This window comes from Rhipicephalus sanguineus, chromosome 2 (genome assembly GCF_013339695.2).
Source record: "Rhipicephalus sanguineus isolate Rsan-2018 chromosome 2, BIME_Rsan_1.4, whole genome shotgun sequence".
NCBI lineage: Eukaryota > Metazoa > Arthropoda > Arachnida > Ixodida > Ixodidae > Rhipicephalus > Rhipicephalus sanguineus.
Genome location: NC_051177.1, coordinates 33,107,657 through 33,126,466, shown reverse-complemented (window position 1 = coordinate 33,126,466; position 18,810 = coordinate 33,107,657). Strand labels below are relative to the sequence as shown.

Sequence of the window (18,810 nt, the reverse complement as noted above, 5' to 3'; positions counted from 1 at the left end):
AACTTATGTGCACACACACAAAAAATTATACAGCCCTCTTTAAACATACGAGCAAAAAAATATGCGAGAATGCACTTCCTGAAAAATGCTTAAATCGTCACTGCACAACAGTAATGTGTAAAATGTGGAATTTTACCTTCAACACAACGTTTCCTTTTATGAATATAATGAAAACGTTTAAGCATTGTTTCATACAAACTGTTCGAGCCTAGCAACCGTTCACCAGATGTTTACAGCTTGCGAAAAAAATTTTTTTCGAAGTGTCTTGCTCCCAAGGCAATTGCCTGTAAACTCACTCTAATACATACGTCCCATGGGCAAGATAAATAACACTAAATAGAGAGTTTTAGGTTAGGAGGTGCAGATGGCTTGCGTCCCCTAATCTAAACCTCTTTACTGTTGAAGGCCACCTGCGAGTCAACTGCGAAGCAACTTCAATTAGGCCAAATTATTAATGAGTTAGTATGAACTACCGAAATAAACTGTGCAAAGTGGAAGGGCCAATACTTGTAAAGTGTCTTATCGGCATTATTTATGTAATACTAGCATCTAATAGTACCTACGACCTTCCTTAGTGTTTCAACAGCACTTAAAATTCGTACCGAAGAATGAAATACTAGTATCCTACAGTACCTAAAGCCTTCCTCAGTGTTTCCATAATCAAAGCTGCACTGTTCCAAGCATGCACAGCACTCACGAATTGAAATAGGACAACTTAGGGCTAAGTAATGCATATTGTTTTTGTTTCTACCATCTTCAGTTTGGGTCATATCGGCGTAATTTCGACTCGAACGCCTAGTTCAGAGCCAACATTATCTTTAGAGACTGGCTTCTTCGCAACATGACATGGTTATTTCGAGCAATTGCGCACAGAAGTCATTATACTAAAAAATTGATGTTGCATTTGAATACATGAGTACTGCACAAGCACTTGCCTGAAAACAGTAGGCGCGCAGTAGTACTTCCTCCTGCTCACTGCACATGCTCACAATGAGTTTTTAAATAAGTATTCTCGTGCTAAAATGTAAATAGTTGAAACGTATTTGCGCTAAAAACTAGCCTTCCATCTGTTTCTGAGCTTCTTTATCAAGTTCCACGCACCTTGATTCTAGACCCTGCTATCATAATCAGACAGTGTGCCCAACAAATTCACAACTATGGCAACAGGAGTTTCGGGAAAAAGTAGGCTACACGGCTTGCATGTGGGACAAAAGAGAGACACTAGCCTATCCCCACAAAAAAAATGAAAGAAAGGGAAGAAGAGGAGGCACACCTTGCAGGTCCTTGGTTGGAGCTGGCACTGAAGAAGACCTCGAGAAGGTCCGGATGCTGGGACAGACTGACGCAGAGCGTGTTGAGCAACACCACCAAACGCTTCTCGACCTCAAGCGGGGCACACTCGGCGCACGAAGCCAGCAGGTGCAGCAGAGGCCGCAGGAACGGCTGCTGCAGCAGCAGCTCGTGATGGGAGTGGCTCACAAGAACCTGTGCACACCAATTTGACCCTTTACCTTTGAAATTGCTCTTTAGGAAAACATTCCCAAATTACTGAATTTCTTTTCTGTGTTCTTCCGAATCGATACTTTAAGTAAATACAACTTCATAAGAATAACAGCATGAACATGAAACACGAAGACCAGAAAGAACATGGGACAGAATGCTGCCTTCAACTAACAGCTTATTTGCTTCAGCTCACATATTTATGGGAAACCTCATCAATATTAACAAGATATCACCAAAAAGAACCGAAGAAAAAAAAACCAGGAAAAACACACACACAAGAAAAACAAGGAAAAAAAAAACTCCAAAATCATGTGAGCTACCATGTCATCCACTTCCAGATCAAAGTTGGAAGGAAGTTATGCATCACCAATTAGCCTGCCAACAATCGTTACTGAAGTAAACACAAAAAGTACTTGTCAGGTGGAGTGCCATCTGACAAATAAAATCAGTAGAAAGTCAGCACTTGTATGTCTCTTATGTGTTAGTGCCTTGTTTACACGTTGATCTATGTGTAACCTGCGTAGTGTTAGCCAGTGCCACTCCAGGCTGTGGCGGCTAGTGTAGAGAATCCTTTTTACCCGAATGGCGCCACATAGTGTGCAACTTTTCCTAGGAGCAGGCAGCTGATTGATAAAACCATAGTAAGCTATACCTCATTCATTCAGGCCTGACAGTTCGAGAAAAAAGAAAAGACAGGGAGTGTGCTCGAATTTCACACCTCGTATATCCTCAGCTGCTCCAACTTGAGGTTCGACAGGAACTCCCCAGTGTACAGGGACCACTGGAACAGCCGATCCAGGACACCTTCCATGAGCATGTAGTCCAGTATGGGACCCACAGATGATGGGGACATGCCTCCATTGGGTATGGATGCTTCGGCACTAGTGGCCTCATCAATTAGAAAGTTAACCATCTGGTCCAAATGGTTGAGCACACCAGTGATGTCATCGGCCGTAGGCATGACATTGCTGCCACTGCAAAGGTGCAGAAAAAACTTGTCTTAGCATGCTTATCACTGGTCCACAGCTACATGCAGAATATCCTGAGCAAAAATATAACTGTGGGAAGAGTGAAGGTTAGTTTCTGTTGTACCATTCAAATAGTATTTGTGAGATACAGAAATGTATGTAAATATTAGTGAACCAACTTGAAGGAAACTAGCTGTATGTGTACATGAAAATCGTAAATGCTATAAACTATTACAAGCATAACTTAGACTATTGCCATCAGAATGCCTTTTGCACATAATTATCAAATCAGTAAATAAGAAATGAAATACGTAACACACAGATGCCAGCGAGCATTGAAATAGCCCGGGTAAATCTAGTGTCAGTTTACACTTCAGGTAAAATTACTACTCTATGTTGCAAAAGATCCATTCGTATCTTGACGACGTTTAATGGCAGTTTTAAATGTCTTAATAAATGCGGTAAGTAGACAGAAGTGTGATACCTGCTTTTGTTTCAGAGCTGGAACTTCGAATTGTAAGCTTTAGTTCATAAAATTATTGTCATGCTTGATTACCTCCTAATCATGATAAAAATGTACACAGAATACGCGTTCACATTATCCTCCAAAGCACGTGACCTACCTCAGCATACATGTACTCTCCTACACAACTTTATATGATACAAAATAACAAGAATACTATGTGCTAGCCAGACATTATGTACAAATGCATGCACACTTGCAGAGAGTGCATGAATGGTGTGCACTAGGTCACACTGGAGGTATTCACAGGTGACTGCACTTCTGGAAATGGTACCTCAGCATGTATTCATGGAAGTATTTTGCTCTACTGAATTGCAGAGAGCTGTACCAAGGTTAGGTGACTCTGGAACCTTTCCTGTCCAACTTTCACTTTAACTTTAATGGTTATCCGAAGAGGTTGCCATGAAGACCTCATAAGGCGTGTTTGTTCTTAACTGCTTTTGATGCACAGCTAGCATAGGCAATTTAGACATCATGCTCTGGTCATAAAAAGCAAAAGCATTTTATATACAATCTGTCGTGGTTATGTGTTCAGTGTTTTATCGGCACTAGTAACAGTATGTACAACAAATCAATGAAATAGACAACAGTGCATGCCAAAATCAATTAGTTAACACTATGATAAAGTTAAGACGCTCAAGTGATGGTTTCAAATCAATTAACCCTGCACCTTGCTTTCAAATCAAAGCAGCAGATGTGACTTCAGGCTGACATGCTGTTGCCAGTGCCTTAGAATGTTTCATTGTTTGTGCCTTTGATGGACGATTATCATCACCAGCTGTCTCATCTAAAGCCGTCTCTCTGTGCTGCCTTTGGTCTTTGTAGGACTCCTGAGGGCCTATAAGCAAATATAATTTTGTCTGTAGACTAACAAGGCAGAAGTTCACAAGAAAATAAAGGCTTGAAGAGATGAAAAATCCTTGAACAGGAGGTGTCGCTGAAGCCAACGTTTCGACAAGTGGTCTTGTCTTCTTCAAGGCCTCAATGTTTGCTTGGTTGCTGTCATAGGCGGAGAGTTTTCATTTTACCGGAGGGGGCGGGGGCCCGACTTGCTCTTCCACATTTCTCTCTCTCTCTCTCTCTCTCTCTCTCTCTCTCTCTCTATATATATATATATATATATATATATATATATATATATAGAGAGAGAGAGAGAGAGAGAGAGAGAGAGACAAATAGAGTGAGAGAGGAGTCCAACTTCCAAATTTAAGAATTTAATGTAACTTTAGTCTCTTAGGGGCCCACGTTATCATAATGAAGATATGTAAGTGGAAGACCCTAGATTTATTTTTCAGTTTACACAAAGACGTCGATCCACCTCGTAACTTTTGGCTCGAAGCGAAAAAAATCGCGTAGGCGACCTTTTTCGTTGACTCGTTGACTGCGTCGCGTAAAATCGATTCACGCAATGCGTGTGGTTAGGCTTTATTTTGTTAAAACATGCGCCACACAGGAGAGAGTAGGCTAACGCTATCACGGGAAGCTTTAATTATATGCCAGTGAGTTCAATTCAAGATGGCCGAAAGTAATTCTGAGATGGTAGCAAATACCATTTGCTACCACTACACCTTGTGCGAAGCTGCGGTTATGAATCTGGACGAGTAATGGAGTTGCTCATTGGTGGCCGAACTTTTAGTAAAACCCTTTACTGATAAATCAAAACTGCGTACAATCTTTTCTCGGCACTTTTATAAGCAGGCATGTCGAAGGGTACCAATATGTAGGCAACCAAGAAATTACCCGTTTTTTTATTGGCGAGTAAGTTTGTGCAAAAGCGTTCACTGACTGACTGTGTCGGGATTGCTTTGTATTCTCAGTATCATTTTTGTGTTCTCAAAACCATTCACTACGGGGTTCAAAACAATTAGAGCGCAGCTCTTAGGCGTCCGTTCTGCGTTGAGCGGCATCGCCGTTGGCGTCGGCGGCGTAACCGATAGCGCGAGCGCGAACGAAAGAGAGCGAACGTGGAGTCTGTCGATATCACGAGATACTGGCCTCTAACCTCGCTTTCTTCCTCTGTCGCTCGTGCGCATGCAGGGCTGGCACGTGCACTGCGGCTGGCTTCGCTTGTCGTAACGGGGCTGTGGGCGTTTCTCTTGGTTCGCGACAGCTGCAATGCAGAGTATATAGTGTGCGTAGCACTCGAGCGCTGGCAGTTTCTGTGGCAATATGTAACGAATGTTACATTGCTACAACTGCGGATAGTCAAAACTTCAAACACAGCTGGCGTTGCCCGAACACAAGGCTGCGCTCAGCGAATTAGGCAGTATCGTAATTGCCGGTGAATTTTTTTAATTTGTCATAGCTTAAGTCGTCGCTTCAGTTGTTCATCAGCACAACATATTCTGCACGTAAAAATCTGTTTGAGGGGCATTTTTCCATTGAATGTTTGACTTTTCACTGGCCCATGTGCCGAACTTTAAATGGCTGAAATACTCTCCGCCTATGGTTGCTGTCTTGAAGAAGACCTCTTGTCAAAACGCTGGCTCCAGTTACACACCCTGTTCAAGCATTTTTTATGTCTGCAAACAAGAAACTTGATGTTTCTGTAACCATTCCAGCACTTACAACACTCAGATATTAAGTCAAGATTCGAATTTTGCTATATGGACAGATGTACGGATTCCACTGCCTAGATAAATTACATGTGCGATATATAACGGCATACGACGGTACAAGTCCCAGCGAAATAAAAGGAGGGACATGTGACATTACTTGAACCAAGGTTATAACAAGGTAAGGCAACACACAGGGTCCGTTGAGTCCGTGTTGTGAGCACTCAAAACGTTCCCAATGTCTGCGTTTAGCGATTTATGTGTTAACCATGTCATATAAACTGAAGTGTCAACTCCGAAACAAGGTCAACGCTGCTTTAGAGCGGATTGTGAGCGATCGTTACAATACGTTAAATGGCTTCACTGAATAGCTTTCAAATGCAACATGAGGGGTCACTGCCTATTCTGCTGGATAACAGGGATAGCGAAGTTTAAAGTTCATCAGAACGTGCGAGTAACAGCGCTCACTTTGCAATCGTAAAAAATGCGAAATCTTGTTTTACGGAGCCGCAGAAGGTGACGTCGCGTTGACCTACCTCGACTTCTCGATGACTTCCAGGGCTCGAAGCCAGTGCATCCTGAATGCCTCGATGACAGTCTCGGGCTCCACATTGCGTAGTATGGGTGGCCTGCTTCGACGCAGGCTCGCTCGCAACCAGCTCATGACGGCGCTTCACGCAGCTGTTGTCGAAGCGAAAATAAATAAGCGCATTCCGAACCTTCAGTTTCGTGTTGCCTTAAACAAAATCACGCGTTTATGTCGATTACACGATTCGGAACGTGCGAAGAGGGTTCCCTCGAATGGCAACAGTAGTACGTTTGTACATCTAAACGACAGCCCAGTTCCCCGAGACGTAAAGATTTGTCCACACCTGCGCACCCGCTCTTATGAGAAAGTGCCTAGCTAACCTTTTAAGTGCAGACAGAAACTGCACGACTCGAAGTATATGAATGAATAAACTGTAGCAACGCATAGATCAAGGGTCGTAGTGTCTACTGAGAAAGGCTGCAAGGTTCAACAATGCATGCTCGTACTAATGACGCCGTGTTTTAGCAACCACCTGGGACTGAGACCCCGATACATGGACCGTTCTTGAGAGAAATAAAAAATGTCCAAAGCTTACAAGCTGGCAGCACGGTCGAAGCACAGCACCGGCTGAGTATCGTTACATGGTCTGTCCGTTTCCAGCGACATGCGACAATATGGGTCTAAATAAGGTTAAAGAAACGTATCCACGAAAAAGAGAAGTTCAATGAGTTCAATAACGGACACCCATCACGACTCCTTCGCCATGATAAACCATGAGCCGGAAATGGTCTACCCTCGCCACCCCCGCGCCTCTTAGACATCACTGACATCACATCCGCTCGTGCATTTCTCATTCGCTTGTCTAAAAATTGCGGTAATACGGGAATCTAAAACCGTTCGCTACGGTGGATGATACTTTCGCGCCCTTTTTATCTAGTTCTCGGCTGTAGTGAAAGTTAGCTATCGCGGCCTTTGGAACTTGTTTCGTTGTAGTAGTGTCAGTAGTGTAAAGGCGTTGGTAGTGTGAGCAGTACTGTGTGTGGGGTCTCCGCTCGGCAAGTCCAAAATGTGGGCAGAGGCCTCCGGATGGTTGTGGTAGTTCCTGCCTGACTGGCGTTAATTTTTTTCGTGGAAGCGTACAGCCCGCTGTGAGATCGACCTGTGAGCTGTGGTCCTGTGGTCGTCGTATTCATTAGTGATGTGGACTCCACATATCGTCGAGTGTTCGTTGCTGCATTGATCGCGGTATGTGAAGGAAAAAAAAAAAAAAGGATGGAGATAGCTCTGCGGTCAAAGAGCACGATCATGTTTAAAGGTGAGTGGGAGCTTCCCAACCTCCATACTGCCACTTATGTATCTCTTGTAAAATTGCGGGTGATTTCATTCGTGTGGGACAACGCGGCGGTCGCTAGGAAAGTGGACTACATTCTTTTTGTTGCGTTTATTGATCGCACCTGAGGCTCCCGATAGGCCTACCTGTAATTTGCGGCTGGAAGTTTTGCGTGTAGTGTTAGCTGCTTATTAAAATCGTATGGTAACTGAGCTCCGTGTAAGCTTGTAAATGCGGTCACTTCTTCTGTTTCCACCCGTATCGGTTTGCGGCGACGCGCAACGGCTGTGTGGCCTCACACTGTTCGCAAAGAATGCGACCAATTATGCAAATGCGAGGGTCCGCTCGTCGCTTGCGATCCGGAAGCTGTCACATTTGACGTGACAATAAGTTGACTGTACACACCCTCGGCGAAGTAAGATAACGTGCACACGGGGTTCTGTTTATAACATCACATGATTCGGTAGGATGCGCGCGTTCCTCTGTTAGCAGCGCGGAAGAGATGTTTATAGTAGTAATTCTACACGTGCTTCATTGCCTTTCTGTTTTAACTTCTGAAAGAGCTAAATGTTTTCCGCTTTATGAATGCAAGGACAGCTCGTCTTAATAACAGCTCATTGTTTTTCTTGACTTGCAGCAGCCCAGGTGTGGTGAAGCATCGTTATGGATGAAGCGTTCCTGACGGACCTGCTCGAGTGTTCTGTCTGTCTTGAGCAGCTGGACAGCACAAGCAAGGTACTTCCTTGCCAGCACACTTTCTGCAGGCGCTGCCTGGACGAGATCGTTCACTCCCACAAGGAGCTACGTTGTCCAGAATGCCGGATACTGGTGAGTCCGTGTCACAGCTTATTTCACAGGCTTCAAAATTCCAGGAGGCTTTTTTCTGTTTATGTGGCACGCCTGTTTAGTTTGTTGATTTTTAGTTTATCTTACTGGGCTTCGTGTAGCTACAGCTTGAGTCTCACGATTGTGTGTGGGAACAGCAAAACATTGTAACTAGTATTTGCACAAAAACATGAAAAGCGAAAGTGTGGTGACTAAGAATACTATGCTGTCTTTTCCACTTTCCTCGGGCTTTTGGTGTGCTCCAGTATGAGCATGCTACAAGGTGTCCAAATTTATACTTGCTTTTTTTTCTTAACAGTCCATGTTTCATTCATATTGATTGAGGAGAATTATGGTACCGTGACAGCTTTGTACTAAGTGGAAAACATATAGTTGGCACGGCTGTTAAGTTTTTAGAACAGTTAACCCGCCATTGAGTAACAAAATGGTTGGTCAGGGAAGGCATACACTTGAAGTTGACAGAGGATTAGATAGAGTAATGCGCTAAGATGAGATTAGGAAACGGTGTCTACATTACCATGCCCTCCGACCTGTTCCGACGTTAAAGGCCCAAATATGGCAACAGACAAAAGGGAGACGCACACACTGTGTGTATTTCCTTTCTGCCTGTTGCCATATTTGTGCCTTTCACGCCAGAAAAATACTAATCCAATACACCCGTTTATTCGTCGTAACAGCCAGCTTATGTTCTCTCTTCTGGAGTGCCAATTGATTTATAGAATGCATAATCAGGGAAGGAAAGTTCAAGTATTTTGAACATTATGACGTTTGATACATACGGAAATTTAGTTGTAAGCTTTGTAACTTGTTGCATATAACAGGTGCACTGTGTTCTATGAGCATATTAGCAATATATTTGTTCATGCATCTCTATGAGATTAAGGTTAACTTTAATCAGAGGCAGCATAGAAGCATTGTACATTGATTGGTTTGGCAGCTTTGCTATTCATGGTTGTAGGGCTACTACAGGAACAGGATTAGCATCGTATAACTTTTGGGAGAGTTCAACAACACATAATTAAAAATTATATGCTTGAATCCCAGAGCCAGCAGTTTGGTAGAGGGATGAGCAGACTAATATCAAGGCAGTGATCGCCACAAATACTCTGTCAGAATTACTTACGTATGCAAGAGTACCCAACAATGCAAGCATCTGAAATTCGAAATGTTGGTGTGATTGGTACTTTTGTGGCCGTGGCGGCTGTTTATCGATGAAGGCAAAATGCTTTGAGGCCCATGTACTTAGATTTATACGCACGTTAAAAAACACCAGATGGTCAAAATTTTTGGAGCCCTACCCTGTGGCGTCCCTCATAATCATATTGTGGTTTTGGGACGCAAAACCCCAACAATTATTATATATTATCTTTCATTGCAGGTGGAATGCTCGGTCGACGAGCTCCCGCTCAATATTCTTTTGGTCCGTCTACTGGAGGGCATCAAGAACAATCCACGGCGTGGTGGTGGTGGTGGCAGCAGTGGTGGGAGCCGGTCCCCGTCGGGTGCCCTTCTGGGCAGTTCCTCCCTCATCGGCCATGCGAGGCCCCTTCTGGCCAGTCAGCCTTCATCGGCTGGGCCACGGGGGGACACCACCTCTGGTCGTGGGGATGGGGTGCGCACTCTTGTCAAGCAACTGGTGCCGCAGATGCCCTGTGCCAAAGCCCTCTACTCCTACGATGCCAAGGACCCGGGGTGAGTGCCTGTTAAGACACTCTCGGGAACAGGCGTAGAGTGGGGTGTGCCCAACCTCATTTTGTGAAGTACAGTAATACCTCGTTAACTCGAACTCTCATATCTAAAAAAATTGGCTAAGTCGAAGTTTTCCACAGTACCGAACAATTTCCCATAGGTTCAATGTATTTATTGCCCTTGAAGTATTTCCGTGCCCACTTTCGGGTATCTCGAAATCTTGACTGAGAGTGCAACAAAAACTTCGCCGCCGAACCGTTTCACAATATACTAGCGGGAAAATTTCATACGTTTCACAAGGTTCGCGCGAGGCTGCCGTGCTTACGACTTCCCGAATGTGAAGTTGGAACCTAGCGGCATATCAACTTTGTCAAGCAACCCTGTGTCACTTCATGTGGCGCTGTCGCCGGGTGTTCAGCTTCGCGCGGTAGGCAAAAGCAGCTGTGCTGCCACAGCTGCTGCCGTGTTTTCGCTGGTGCGTGCACTGTTTGCCATCGTGCAATGAAGAAAAAACAGTGTACCGACGTGCTGCATTGCGGTTACTTACGCAGGAAGGCACAAAAGAGGTGGAATAAACTTCTGTCCGCTTTCTTTTTACGAAGACCATCGCAAGAAATTGGTCACAGCTGTTAAACATGAGAAGTTGTCTGCGACGCCGGCTCATAGGTTATGTGACAGAAATTGAGCGGTTTGTGCGGCTCGCTTTACCTAGCGAAAATGATTGACTTTGTCAACAGTGTGCCATTGTAATGTCCCGCACAGCATTTTTTGGCATAAGCCTTGTGTGGAGCCACATTGCAAGCGTGTTTACCTCAGAGCACAGATACGTAAGCTGTTGGATAGCTTTGTAATATGCGAGAATTCATCACGATTGAAAAATGTGGAAGTCAGAGGGGTCAAGGATTTTGTAGTAGGCACGTGGACTAAAGGTGTGGCTTGGTTCATTAATGCAGCAGCGAATGAAAGCACGACTTCGGCTATTATTTTCCAAGTTGTACGCGGCTGCGATGACACACGCAACACAAGTGCATTAGACGCAGCTGTTCTGGCTGCGATACGCATTATGACATTTCCATGCCTTTCAGACTCAACAGCGAAACTGCAAGCGTGAAATGTTCAGAGTCTGTTTGCGGGCTGCAGGCCTTTGTGGTCTCAACTTCAGTGTACGGGCAGAGCAGTGATTCGCGGTTGCATATCAAAATATCTGTCAGGTTTGCCATAGTGAACATGACAGATATGTAGCAGCCTTATCCATGGCATGTGGTAATTCTTTAATACGTTATCGCAGCTGTATCACTGATTAAAGTGTCACCGAGATCGCCCTTCACGTTTGAATGAGTAACTAACCCGGCAAATTTGTTTATGTGCGAGGATTTACTGTAACAATTATGGACCGAGCTGTGCGTAATATTTTACTCCGCGCATTTTCATACCGCAGCAAGAGCGTCTTGTGGGGCTAGGAGGTCCGTTCTTGCATTAGTAAACAAATTGAAATGCACACGTATGAGCCAGACTACAGCAACGTCGATGGCATTTTGCGAATCAGTCTCATTCGTGGCGTCAAAGATACCTGATGTTATGGTGAGGTTATCAGAGGTAGAGTTGCACATCAACATATTTTTTATATGTTAATTTCAGTGTTCTTGTTGGGGCCACGAGAACTTCCTCTGTTGCGGCCGCCTGGCTGCCCCTTGTAAACACGCGGCAGGTGCCCCGACTCGCGGTGTTTGAGGCAGCTTTGCAGCTGCTGTGCCAGTTGTTACGTGCTCATAGAGGGAGATAGTGAGCTTTAGGCTGGGCGAAGGCCGCGATGTCGCTACAAGCGCCTCAGTATTTCGACGCCACTTACCCCTGTTTACAAACATGGAGTAGGTCTATAGACGTGCGCAGAGGCAGGCCCTGCAAAATAACACAGTTCGTACGCATCGTTTTGTTTTGTTTGCCGTCAGAGATGCAATTTCAGTATTTTATTTATGCATGGCACGTCACGTGAATTTTTTCGTCAGCTGTGTGATGTGGTGAGGATAACGCTGCCAAAGCAAAGCAAGTCACTGATGCTGCAAAGAAAGGTAGCCCTAATCAAAGAAGCGGATTCGAGGCTCGAAGTTTCCGGACGTCGAAACGGCGCTGATTGTGTTTGCATCGTGTGAGAGGAGCCCCTTCCAGTCACAACATTGACAGAGAAGGCTGATTCTTTGGACTTAGCGGTGGGCTACACTGATCTCACCTGCAGCATCGGCTGGTTTGACCGTTTTCTTAACGAAACAATGTGGCTTCACGCACGGTGATCGCGGCAGTGTCTATGCGGCTACTCAAGGGGTGACGACATCAGCCAAACAAGAAACATTCTTTGTTTGATGCGAAATAAAGTTGAGTGCAGCGGCGTGGACGATCGCCACATGCGATGTGTTAAGCAACTCGAGAAAGCTTTGCTAGGTGCAAGTGTTACTGAGAAGCAGACCAGCCTAGTTGGCATTGCTGCAATAAATAATAAGGCAATGCCGAAAAACACTGCTCGTTGATACCTCTGGTATGTCATTATTTTTCTTTAAAACCTTTACAGAGAGCCAGTTAGGCCCTCCTGTTAAGAAACTGGTCTGTAGTGATAACGTTTTTAGATAGAACTGGATTTCTCAATGGAATTTTCGCAACTTTACTTATCTAGAAATTTTTCCTTATTTTTACTACTATGAGTTAACGAGGTATTAATGTAGCGGAAAAACATGATAAGGAAGGAAATGTTGAATTGTGCGGTTTAAGATCCTGAAAATGCATGTTGAGCTAAGAGGGATGTCACGGTGGAGGGCTCTGAATTAATATTGACTTCGTAAGGTTCTTTTAACAAGTAGCCAAGCTTGGTACGCATGCACTTTTATTGCGATAGCAATTATATGGACAGTCTCGGCTGGTTTTCGCCGTCGTCATTGCCACCATCGTGCACTGCATATATATATATAAGTCCCAAGAAAAATAATTCATAAAAATGCTTCCGAAGCGTGAAATCGAACCAGTGACCTCTTGCTCCGCAGTGCGGGGCGATAACCACTACGCCACAAAGCGCAGATCCTTCAGGTAGCTAACGGCGAGCGTTATATACACACCCTTTACTGCTGGCAGGACACTGAGATGGCAGGCGCTTATAAGCATTTCTTCATTACCGGCGAGATGGCGCGAGGAGCGCAACGGGTGCATTTAAAAGCCGTCGGCCAGCTCGCAGCTAACGACGAGCGTTATATACACACCCTTTACCGCCGGCAGGACTCAGAGACGGCAGGCGCTTTTAAGCGTTTCTTCATTATCAGCGAGATGGCGCGAGGTGCGCAACGGGCGCATTTAAAAGTCGTCAGCCAGCTCGCTCGCTTCTTCTAAAATTTGCGCTGGGAGAATCTTGCCTTTCCGCTGTCTGGGGGGCAGATGTCTCTGCAGCGTAGCAGCGCGTCCATCACGGGCCACTTTTCTTGCTATCGCATACATTGCTTCGCCCTTGCAGCGAAACTGTGACTTTTTCATTCTATTCTGAGAATCTATCCTGCACTCTCATGCCCAGCATAGAACACCACCGCTGCAGTCTCTCAGGATAATTAGAGGCATTGCTTCTTTACAACACCTCCACTTCCTCTAGTTTTTTTTTTTATACTTGAAATGGCTATTGTGCCATGCCTGTTTGTCGCAGCATATGACAATTTGTGTAACACTGTGCTCTTGCAGGGACTTGGCATTCCGAAAGGGGGACATCATAGTCCTGCGCAAGCGAGTGGATCAGAACTGGTTCCATGGAGAGCTGGGCGGCAAGCAAGGCTTTGTGCCAGCCAGCTATGTCCAAGTGGTGGTGCCCCTGCCTTCTCATATCCCTCAGTGCAAGGCTCTCTACGACTTCCGCATGGGTGACAATGACGAGAAGGATTGCCTGACGTTCCTCAAGGTCTGCCTCTCCTTCCCTGTTCGTGCTAGCTGCCTGCTCATCATACAAACCTGGGAGTGGCAGGCAAAAAAAAGAACTACCGCCGCCGTAGCATAATTGGTAGAGCATCGGATGCGTTATTCGAAGGTTGCAGGTTCGGTCCCTGCCGGCGGCCAGTTGTCTTTTTGTCCACTTTAATTTCTTGAAATTTATATCATAATTACTACAAATAACGTCCCCTATACTTTCCTTGGCTTGATTGTCTATTGGTAATCATTAAGGTTGTGTCTAACAAAGGAAAACGAGCCCTTAAGTTCCTTTTCCCTGGTACAATGATCGTAGTTCTTCTAGGAATCTTAAATGTTTTGCAGAAAGTATTCATCATTGATAAGAACAAACAAGGCTATGTTCAGGACTGTGAGTGCCGACAAGGCCAGTTACATAATCTGTCGACTTGTAAAGTGATTGTGATTACCGTAGTAATCATAATGTTTTCTAGGAAATTTTCAAAACCTAGAATTTAGAATTGTAAGTGTCAACATTGCTAATTACGTAATCTGTTGACTCTGTGCCGTAGATAGCTATAACTATCCTTGAAATTTCACACGCATTGCATCCCACTGATGTTCAGCCTTTCCAAAAGAGGAGACTTAGTGCTACATTATACACCGTAGTTTATTGGTTGCGTTTTACTGAGTGGTGTAGTTACCATTCTAAGGATGCAATTTCTTGTTGTATACTAGTAACTAGAGCTGTGCAAATAGCAAAATTTTGGGTGCGAAGCGAATTCGAATATTGAAGTGTGAGTGCGAGTCGAATATTTTTCGAATATTTCTCGAATATTTCTAGAATATTTTTCGTATACTTCGAAGCGAAACTGCAGAAAAAAAGTTAGAGAGGATTCCTAAGCATACTCTAATGAGATAGCAACATGAAAGTGTTTTTTTTTTTGCTAGGTTGATGAAGCACTGGCGGGGTGGTGTTTCATAGTTGTCTTATCAAGAATGAGGCAATGTAGAGGCCGAATTCTATTTATGTACACATGATTTGGTGCAACCAAAGTGTTGCCAACAACACTTTACACGTGATAGGCAAAGATGCCATTTCCTGAGCCTCTCCTCCTCTTTCAACTTCTGTGGAAGCCCAACTGATGTGGCGGACAAGGGTGTGCTCCCTTCAAGTCCGGAGTTCCAAATCTGCCTCGTAGACATCGATATATAAACATCTGAAATTCTGGATGCTAAAAAGCTTCGGCGTCCTATTTTTCGAACTTCTTGCCCAAATTTCAAGTCCAAAACAGCATTAATTGAGCCGCCAACTCTGCCAGATCTTTCATCTCCATGTTGGATCCAGCGTTTTCTCGAGTTAGTACATTTGCGACCGTAGCGGAGCTTGAAAGGCAGCTTTGCCGCAATACCGGGGTGTGATGAGGTGAAGCATATTGAAAATCTAGGGACCACTTCCAATCGGACGTTTTCTCTTGGCAAAGTTCGACCGTAACGGAGCTCGAAAGGCAGCTTTGCCGCAATACCGGGGTGTGATGAGGTGAAGCATATTGAAAATTTAGGGACCACTTCCAATCGGACGTTGACTGTGTCTTTCCAAAGTTCGACCGTAACGAAGCTTGAAAGGTAGCTTTGCCGCAATACCGGGGTATGATGAGGTGAAGCATATTGAAATTTAGGCACAACTTCTAATCGGACGTGGTGTCTTGGCTATGTTCGACCGTAACGGAGCTTGAAAGGCAGCTTTGCCGCAATACAAGAGTGTTATGAGGTGAAGCATACTGAAAATTTGAAGGGGGCACTTTCAGTCGGACGTTGACTGTATTTGTTTTTGGGAAGTTCGAATAGTTCAAATAATAAAATTCCAGTGCGAATCGAATCCAATAGCAAACACTGTTCGAAAAATATTCGAAATTTCGAATATTTGCACACCCCTACTAGTAACCAATGCTACCTGGCATGATTGTCTTCCTTGTGCCTTTGTAACAAGGGATTTTTCATAACCTAATGCTTTTGGAATGCCTTCCAGGGTGATGTGATTACGGTGATTCGGAGGGTGGACGAAAATTGGGCTGAAGGAAAACTGGGCGACCGAATTGGTATCTTCCCAATATCGTTTGTTGAGGTGAGTTGCAGCATGTATTGGTGCCGTGCTTTGTACTTCAGGCTTTCTCGGTGCCTGCATGTGCCATTTACAATTGTATATTTCAAACATCTGTCTCACATGCGAAATCATCCACGAAGATATTTTAGACAAACACGAATGTTTTGTAAGAAATAGTGTGTTAGGACTGTGTTTACTGCCCTCCTTTTTTGCTTGCCTACATGCCCGCATTACGGTGACCTGCATTTTTATACTTAAACATACAAAAGTTATTGTGTTTACCACCACTTTGCTTGGGCTCAGATTTTGGTACAAGATTATAAGTTGTAGCCCTCATCATTTAGTCTAGCGATTGGCCTTGTTATGCACTCGGTTTATCAGGAAAGGAATGTGAATGCTGGTTTGACTAGTACAATGATTGCTGTTGTTTCTTTGTACGCATATGCAGATGAATGCCGCTGGAAAGGCACTAATGAAGCTTTCTAACAAGTAAGTCACGATTGTACTGATGTGATTCTTCTTTAAGATCGGGTGCACTCGTGAATTTTTAATCTTTGACACCACCCCTGCAGTGTTCAAGTGGGCCCTTCTAGAGTTGCCCCCCCAACTCCCAATTCCGAAGCACCAAGCCAAACAGTCATTCCAGCTGGCAGCACTCCGTCGGGCAAGTTCGTTTTTGATCATGTAGAAGGTTTGGCTTTAGACTTGTGTACATTCTCTGGTAGATTGTAGCAGCTGTCTTAGCTGACCAGCAGTCCACAAACTGTGTCATAACATCCCAACAATTTTGTTGGTGGCTGGTAGCATTTTAATATTGGTTTCGTAGCAGCTGAAGAGCACAAACCGCTCATGAAACAAGGCTTTTTCTTTCTTTTCCTTTTCTCGCTCTGAAACAAGGGAATTTAAAACTATGTACGGCAGCATGTATGGTAAACAAATCATGCATTCGTGTGTGTGCTCATGCGTACTGTGTAGCTATAGGCGGTGCGCAGCGCCTATAGGGGCGCCACCCAAAGCTGAGTAGTGGCAGCTGTTGGAACTGCAGGCGGGCTTCGTGCCGGAGGTGTCTGCTTTCACTTCAAGCATGGGTGATGTGCGTGCGTGCGATTTGCCACTTATGCGCGTCCCAAATAATTACTTCTGCGGTCACAGTGTGCGCAAAGGAACCGCACCTTATAATAGTGGACATGCGTCTGACTTCACAGCTTTATGGCATGACATTGTCACCATACATGCCAAGTGTTTGTGACAGACCATGGCCTCTGATATCTGGTGCGCAATCTCGGCGGCCATGCACAGACGAGCATCAACAAGCTTCCCTACGAAGCGGCACTCATCTTAAATACGCCACTTTCTTTATAACACCCCGACCACTAATGGCTTCATTTCTTGACGCGTGAACCATCTTTTTCTATTGACACACTAGCTTCACTTACATGCCGTGTGTTTTATAGTAGACTTTGAGGGAGTACTGTCATGCTGGCGAATAATTTGTACAGGTGCGGACACGTGAAATGTCAGCGTTGGTAAAATTTCCAAACCAGCACTCTAAACTTGAAAAAATAGCACATATAGGACTCTGGCAATAATTACGTCAGTTGGGTTTATTGGATCTTTCGCAATCAGTAAATGCTGGCGGCAGATTCTGGTGTTCTTTGTAGGCTCCCAGGGGCTCCCATCCTCTGTAAAAGGTCCATAAGGTTACAAAGAAGTGGAAGAAGCAAGCAATTAGTTAAAAGTACATATTTGCAATATTGACAGTTTGAAAGCAAGTGCGAAGAGTGGTCATAAATGCATATTGCTTGTAAACCACGTGCTTCATCGCAATAATTTTCAAAGGAGACACAACACTAAAATGAATCAACATGAACATATATTTGCCAGTAACATGCAAAAGAAAAAAGAACATCAGTAGCTAGCACCACTACCAAGAATAAAGAAAAGAAAAAACTTGAAGGCTTCAGAATCAACGCCACGCATTACACAACTTTTGTAAAGTGGATACGCATTAGTGGCATATATTGGAGGCTTAAAGTTCGGCGTTTCCTAATACCATGAAGTCATGTTAAGAGGCATTCAAAACGAGGTTTAATGTCCTGTCCAATGCCTTCAATTCTCACAGATGCCATGTTAATATGCAGATAGCTGAGGCGAGTGCACAGTGAACATTCTGCACCGAAGATCGCATGCCAGTGCGATCGATAGGTTGAGCATGCAGCCGATTCCGTGCAGCACATGTGTGATTCAAGCGGTGCTTTTCTGAAGGCGCTGCAGCCTGCTTTTTAACACGGAGTCCTTTAAAGCGTCTAAGTGCAATTACTTCTTCATAGCTTTACTCTGCATGGTCTGGCTTTGCGCTTTCCATCATTCTTTTTTTTTTTTTTTTTTCATAGAGAGGCATCGCATCTCATGAGTAACAACAACCTGATGTGCATTGTAGCTTCCAGAATTTGGACGAGGCGACCTACTACTATTGGGGTGTTCACTAAAGGCGTAGCAACCTAAATGGAGAAATAAAAACACTGTAATCATTCTAACACTGCCGCAAACAAAGTGCGGTTGCTTACCTTCTATGTCGAATAGCGGCAATACAGTGCCGCCGTCGCTCTTGCTCGTGAAGGAGCACCGGAAACTTGTTGTTGTTGAAGTGTGTTCCTGGCGAGTTTTTGTATGTGTTCGAGCAGCCAACTACGCAGCAGTTGTTTCTGGGTATTGCTGAAAGCTGACAGAAGCGTTAAATTGCGATGGAAGACGCAACTATCACAGCAACCACAGCACTCGCATTGATGCTCATGGGAACACTGATCGCCCGAGCCTGCCTATGCTTCCGAGCCGTGGTGACAGGCGGCGTTGTCGG

General features: G+C 44.6%; 2 protein-coding genes across 5 annotated transcripts in view; one reads left to right on the top strand and one right to left on the bottom strand.

The window, feature by feature from the left end:
• The window catches only part of LOC119382678 (FHF complex subunit HOOK interacting protein 1B), a 43,444-nt gene extending 36,591 nt beyond the window's left edge, over positions 1–6,853 (bottom strand). For 2 of the 4 annotated variants that reach the window (XM_037650478.2, XM_037650479.2), the window contains exons 1-4: positions 6,674–6,841; positions 6,086–6,230; positions 2,222–2,477; positions 1,274–1,485 (exon numbers count right to left, since the gene is read on the bottom strand). In XM_037650478.2, coding sequence (XP_037506406.1) covers positions 1,274–1,485; positions 2,222–2,477; positions 6,086–6,213 — 596 coding nt within the window. In that variant the 5' untranslated portion in view covers positions 6,214–6,230; positions 6,674–6,841. Of the gene's footprint in view, positions 1–1,273; positions 1,486–2,221; positions 2,478–6,085; positions 6,231–6,673 lie in introns of all 4 variants that reach the window. The other 2 variants (XM_037650476.2, XM_037650477.2) reach the window with 2 other exon arrangements.
• An 88-nt stretch (positions 6,854–6,941) lies between these two features.
• Positions 6,942–18,810, top strand: part of LOC119382677 (E3 ubiquitin-protein ligase SH3RF3-like) — a 62,606-nt gene continuing 50,737 nt past the window's right edge. Inside the window, exons 1-7 of the mRNA XM_049412288.1 lie at positions 6,942–7,393; positions 8,049–8,236; positions 9,633–9,946; positions 13,652–13,865; positions 15,879–15,974; positions 16,402–16,442; positions 16,526–16,617. Of these exons, the coding sequence (XP_049268245.1) occupies positions 8,072–8,236; positions 9,633–9,946; positions 13,652–13,865; positions 15,879–15,974; positions 16,402–16,442; positions 16,526–16,617 (922 nt within the window). The 5' untranslated portion in view covers positions 6,942–7,393; positions 8,049–8,071. The remainder of the gene's footprint in view (positions 7,394–8,048; positions 8,237–9,632; positions 9,947–13,651; positions 13,866–15,878; positions 15,975–16,401; positions 16,443–16,525; positions 16,618–18,810) is intronic.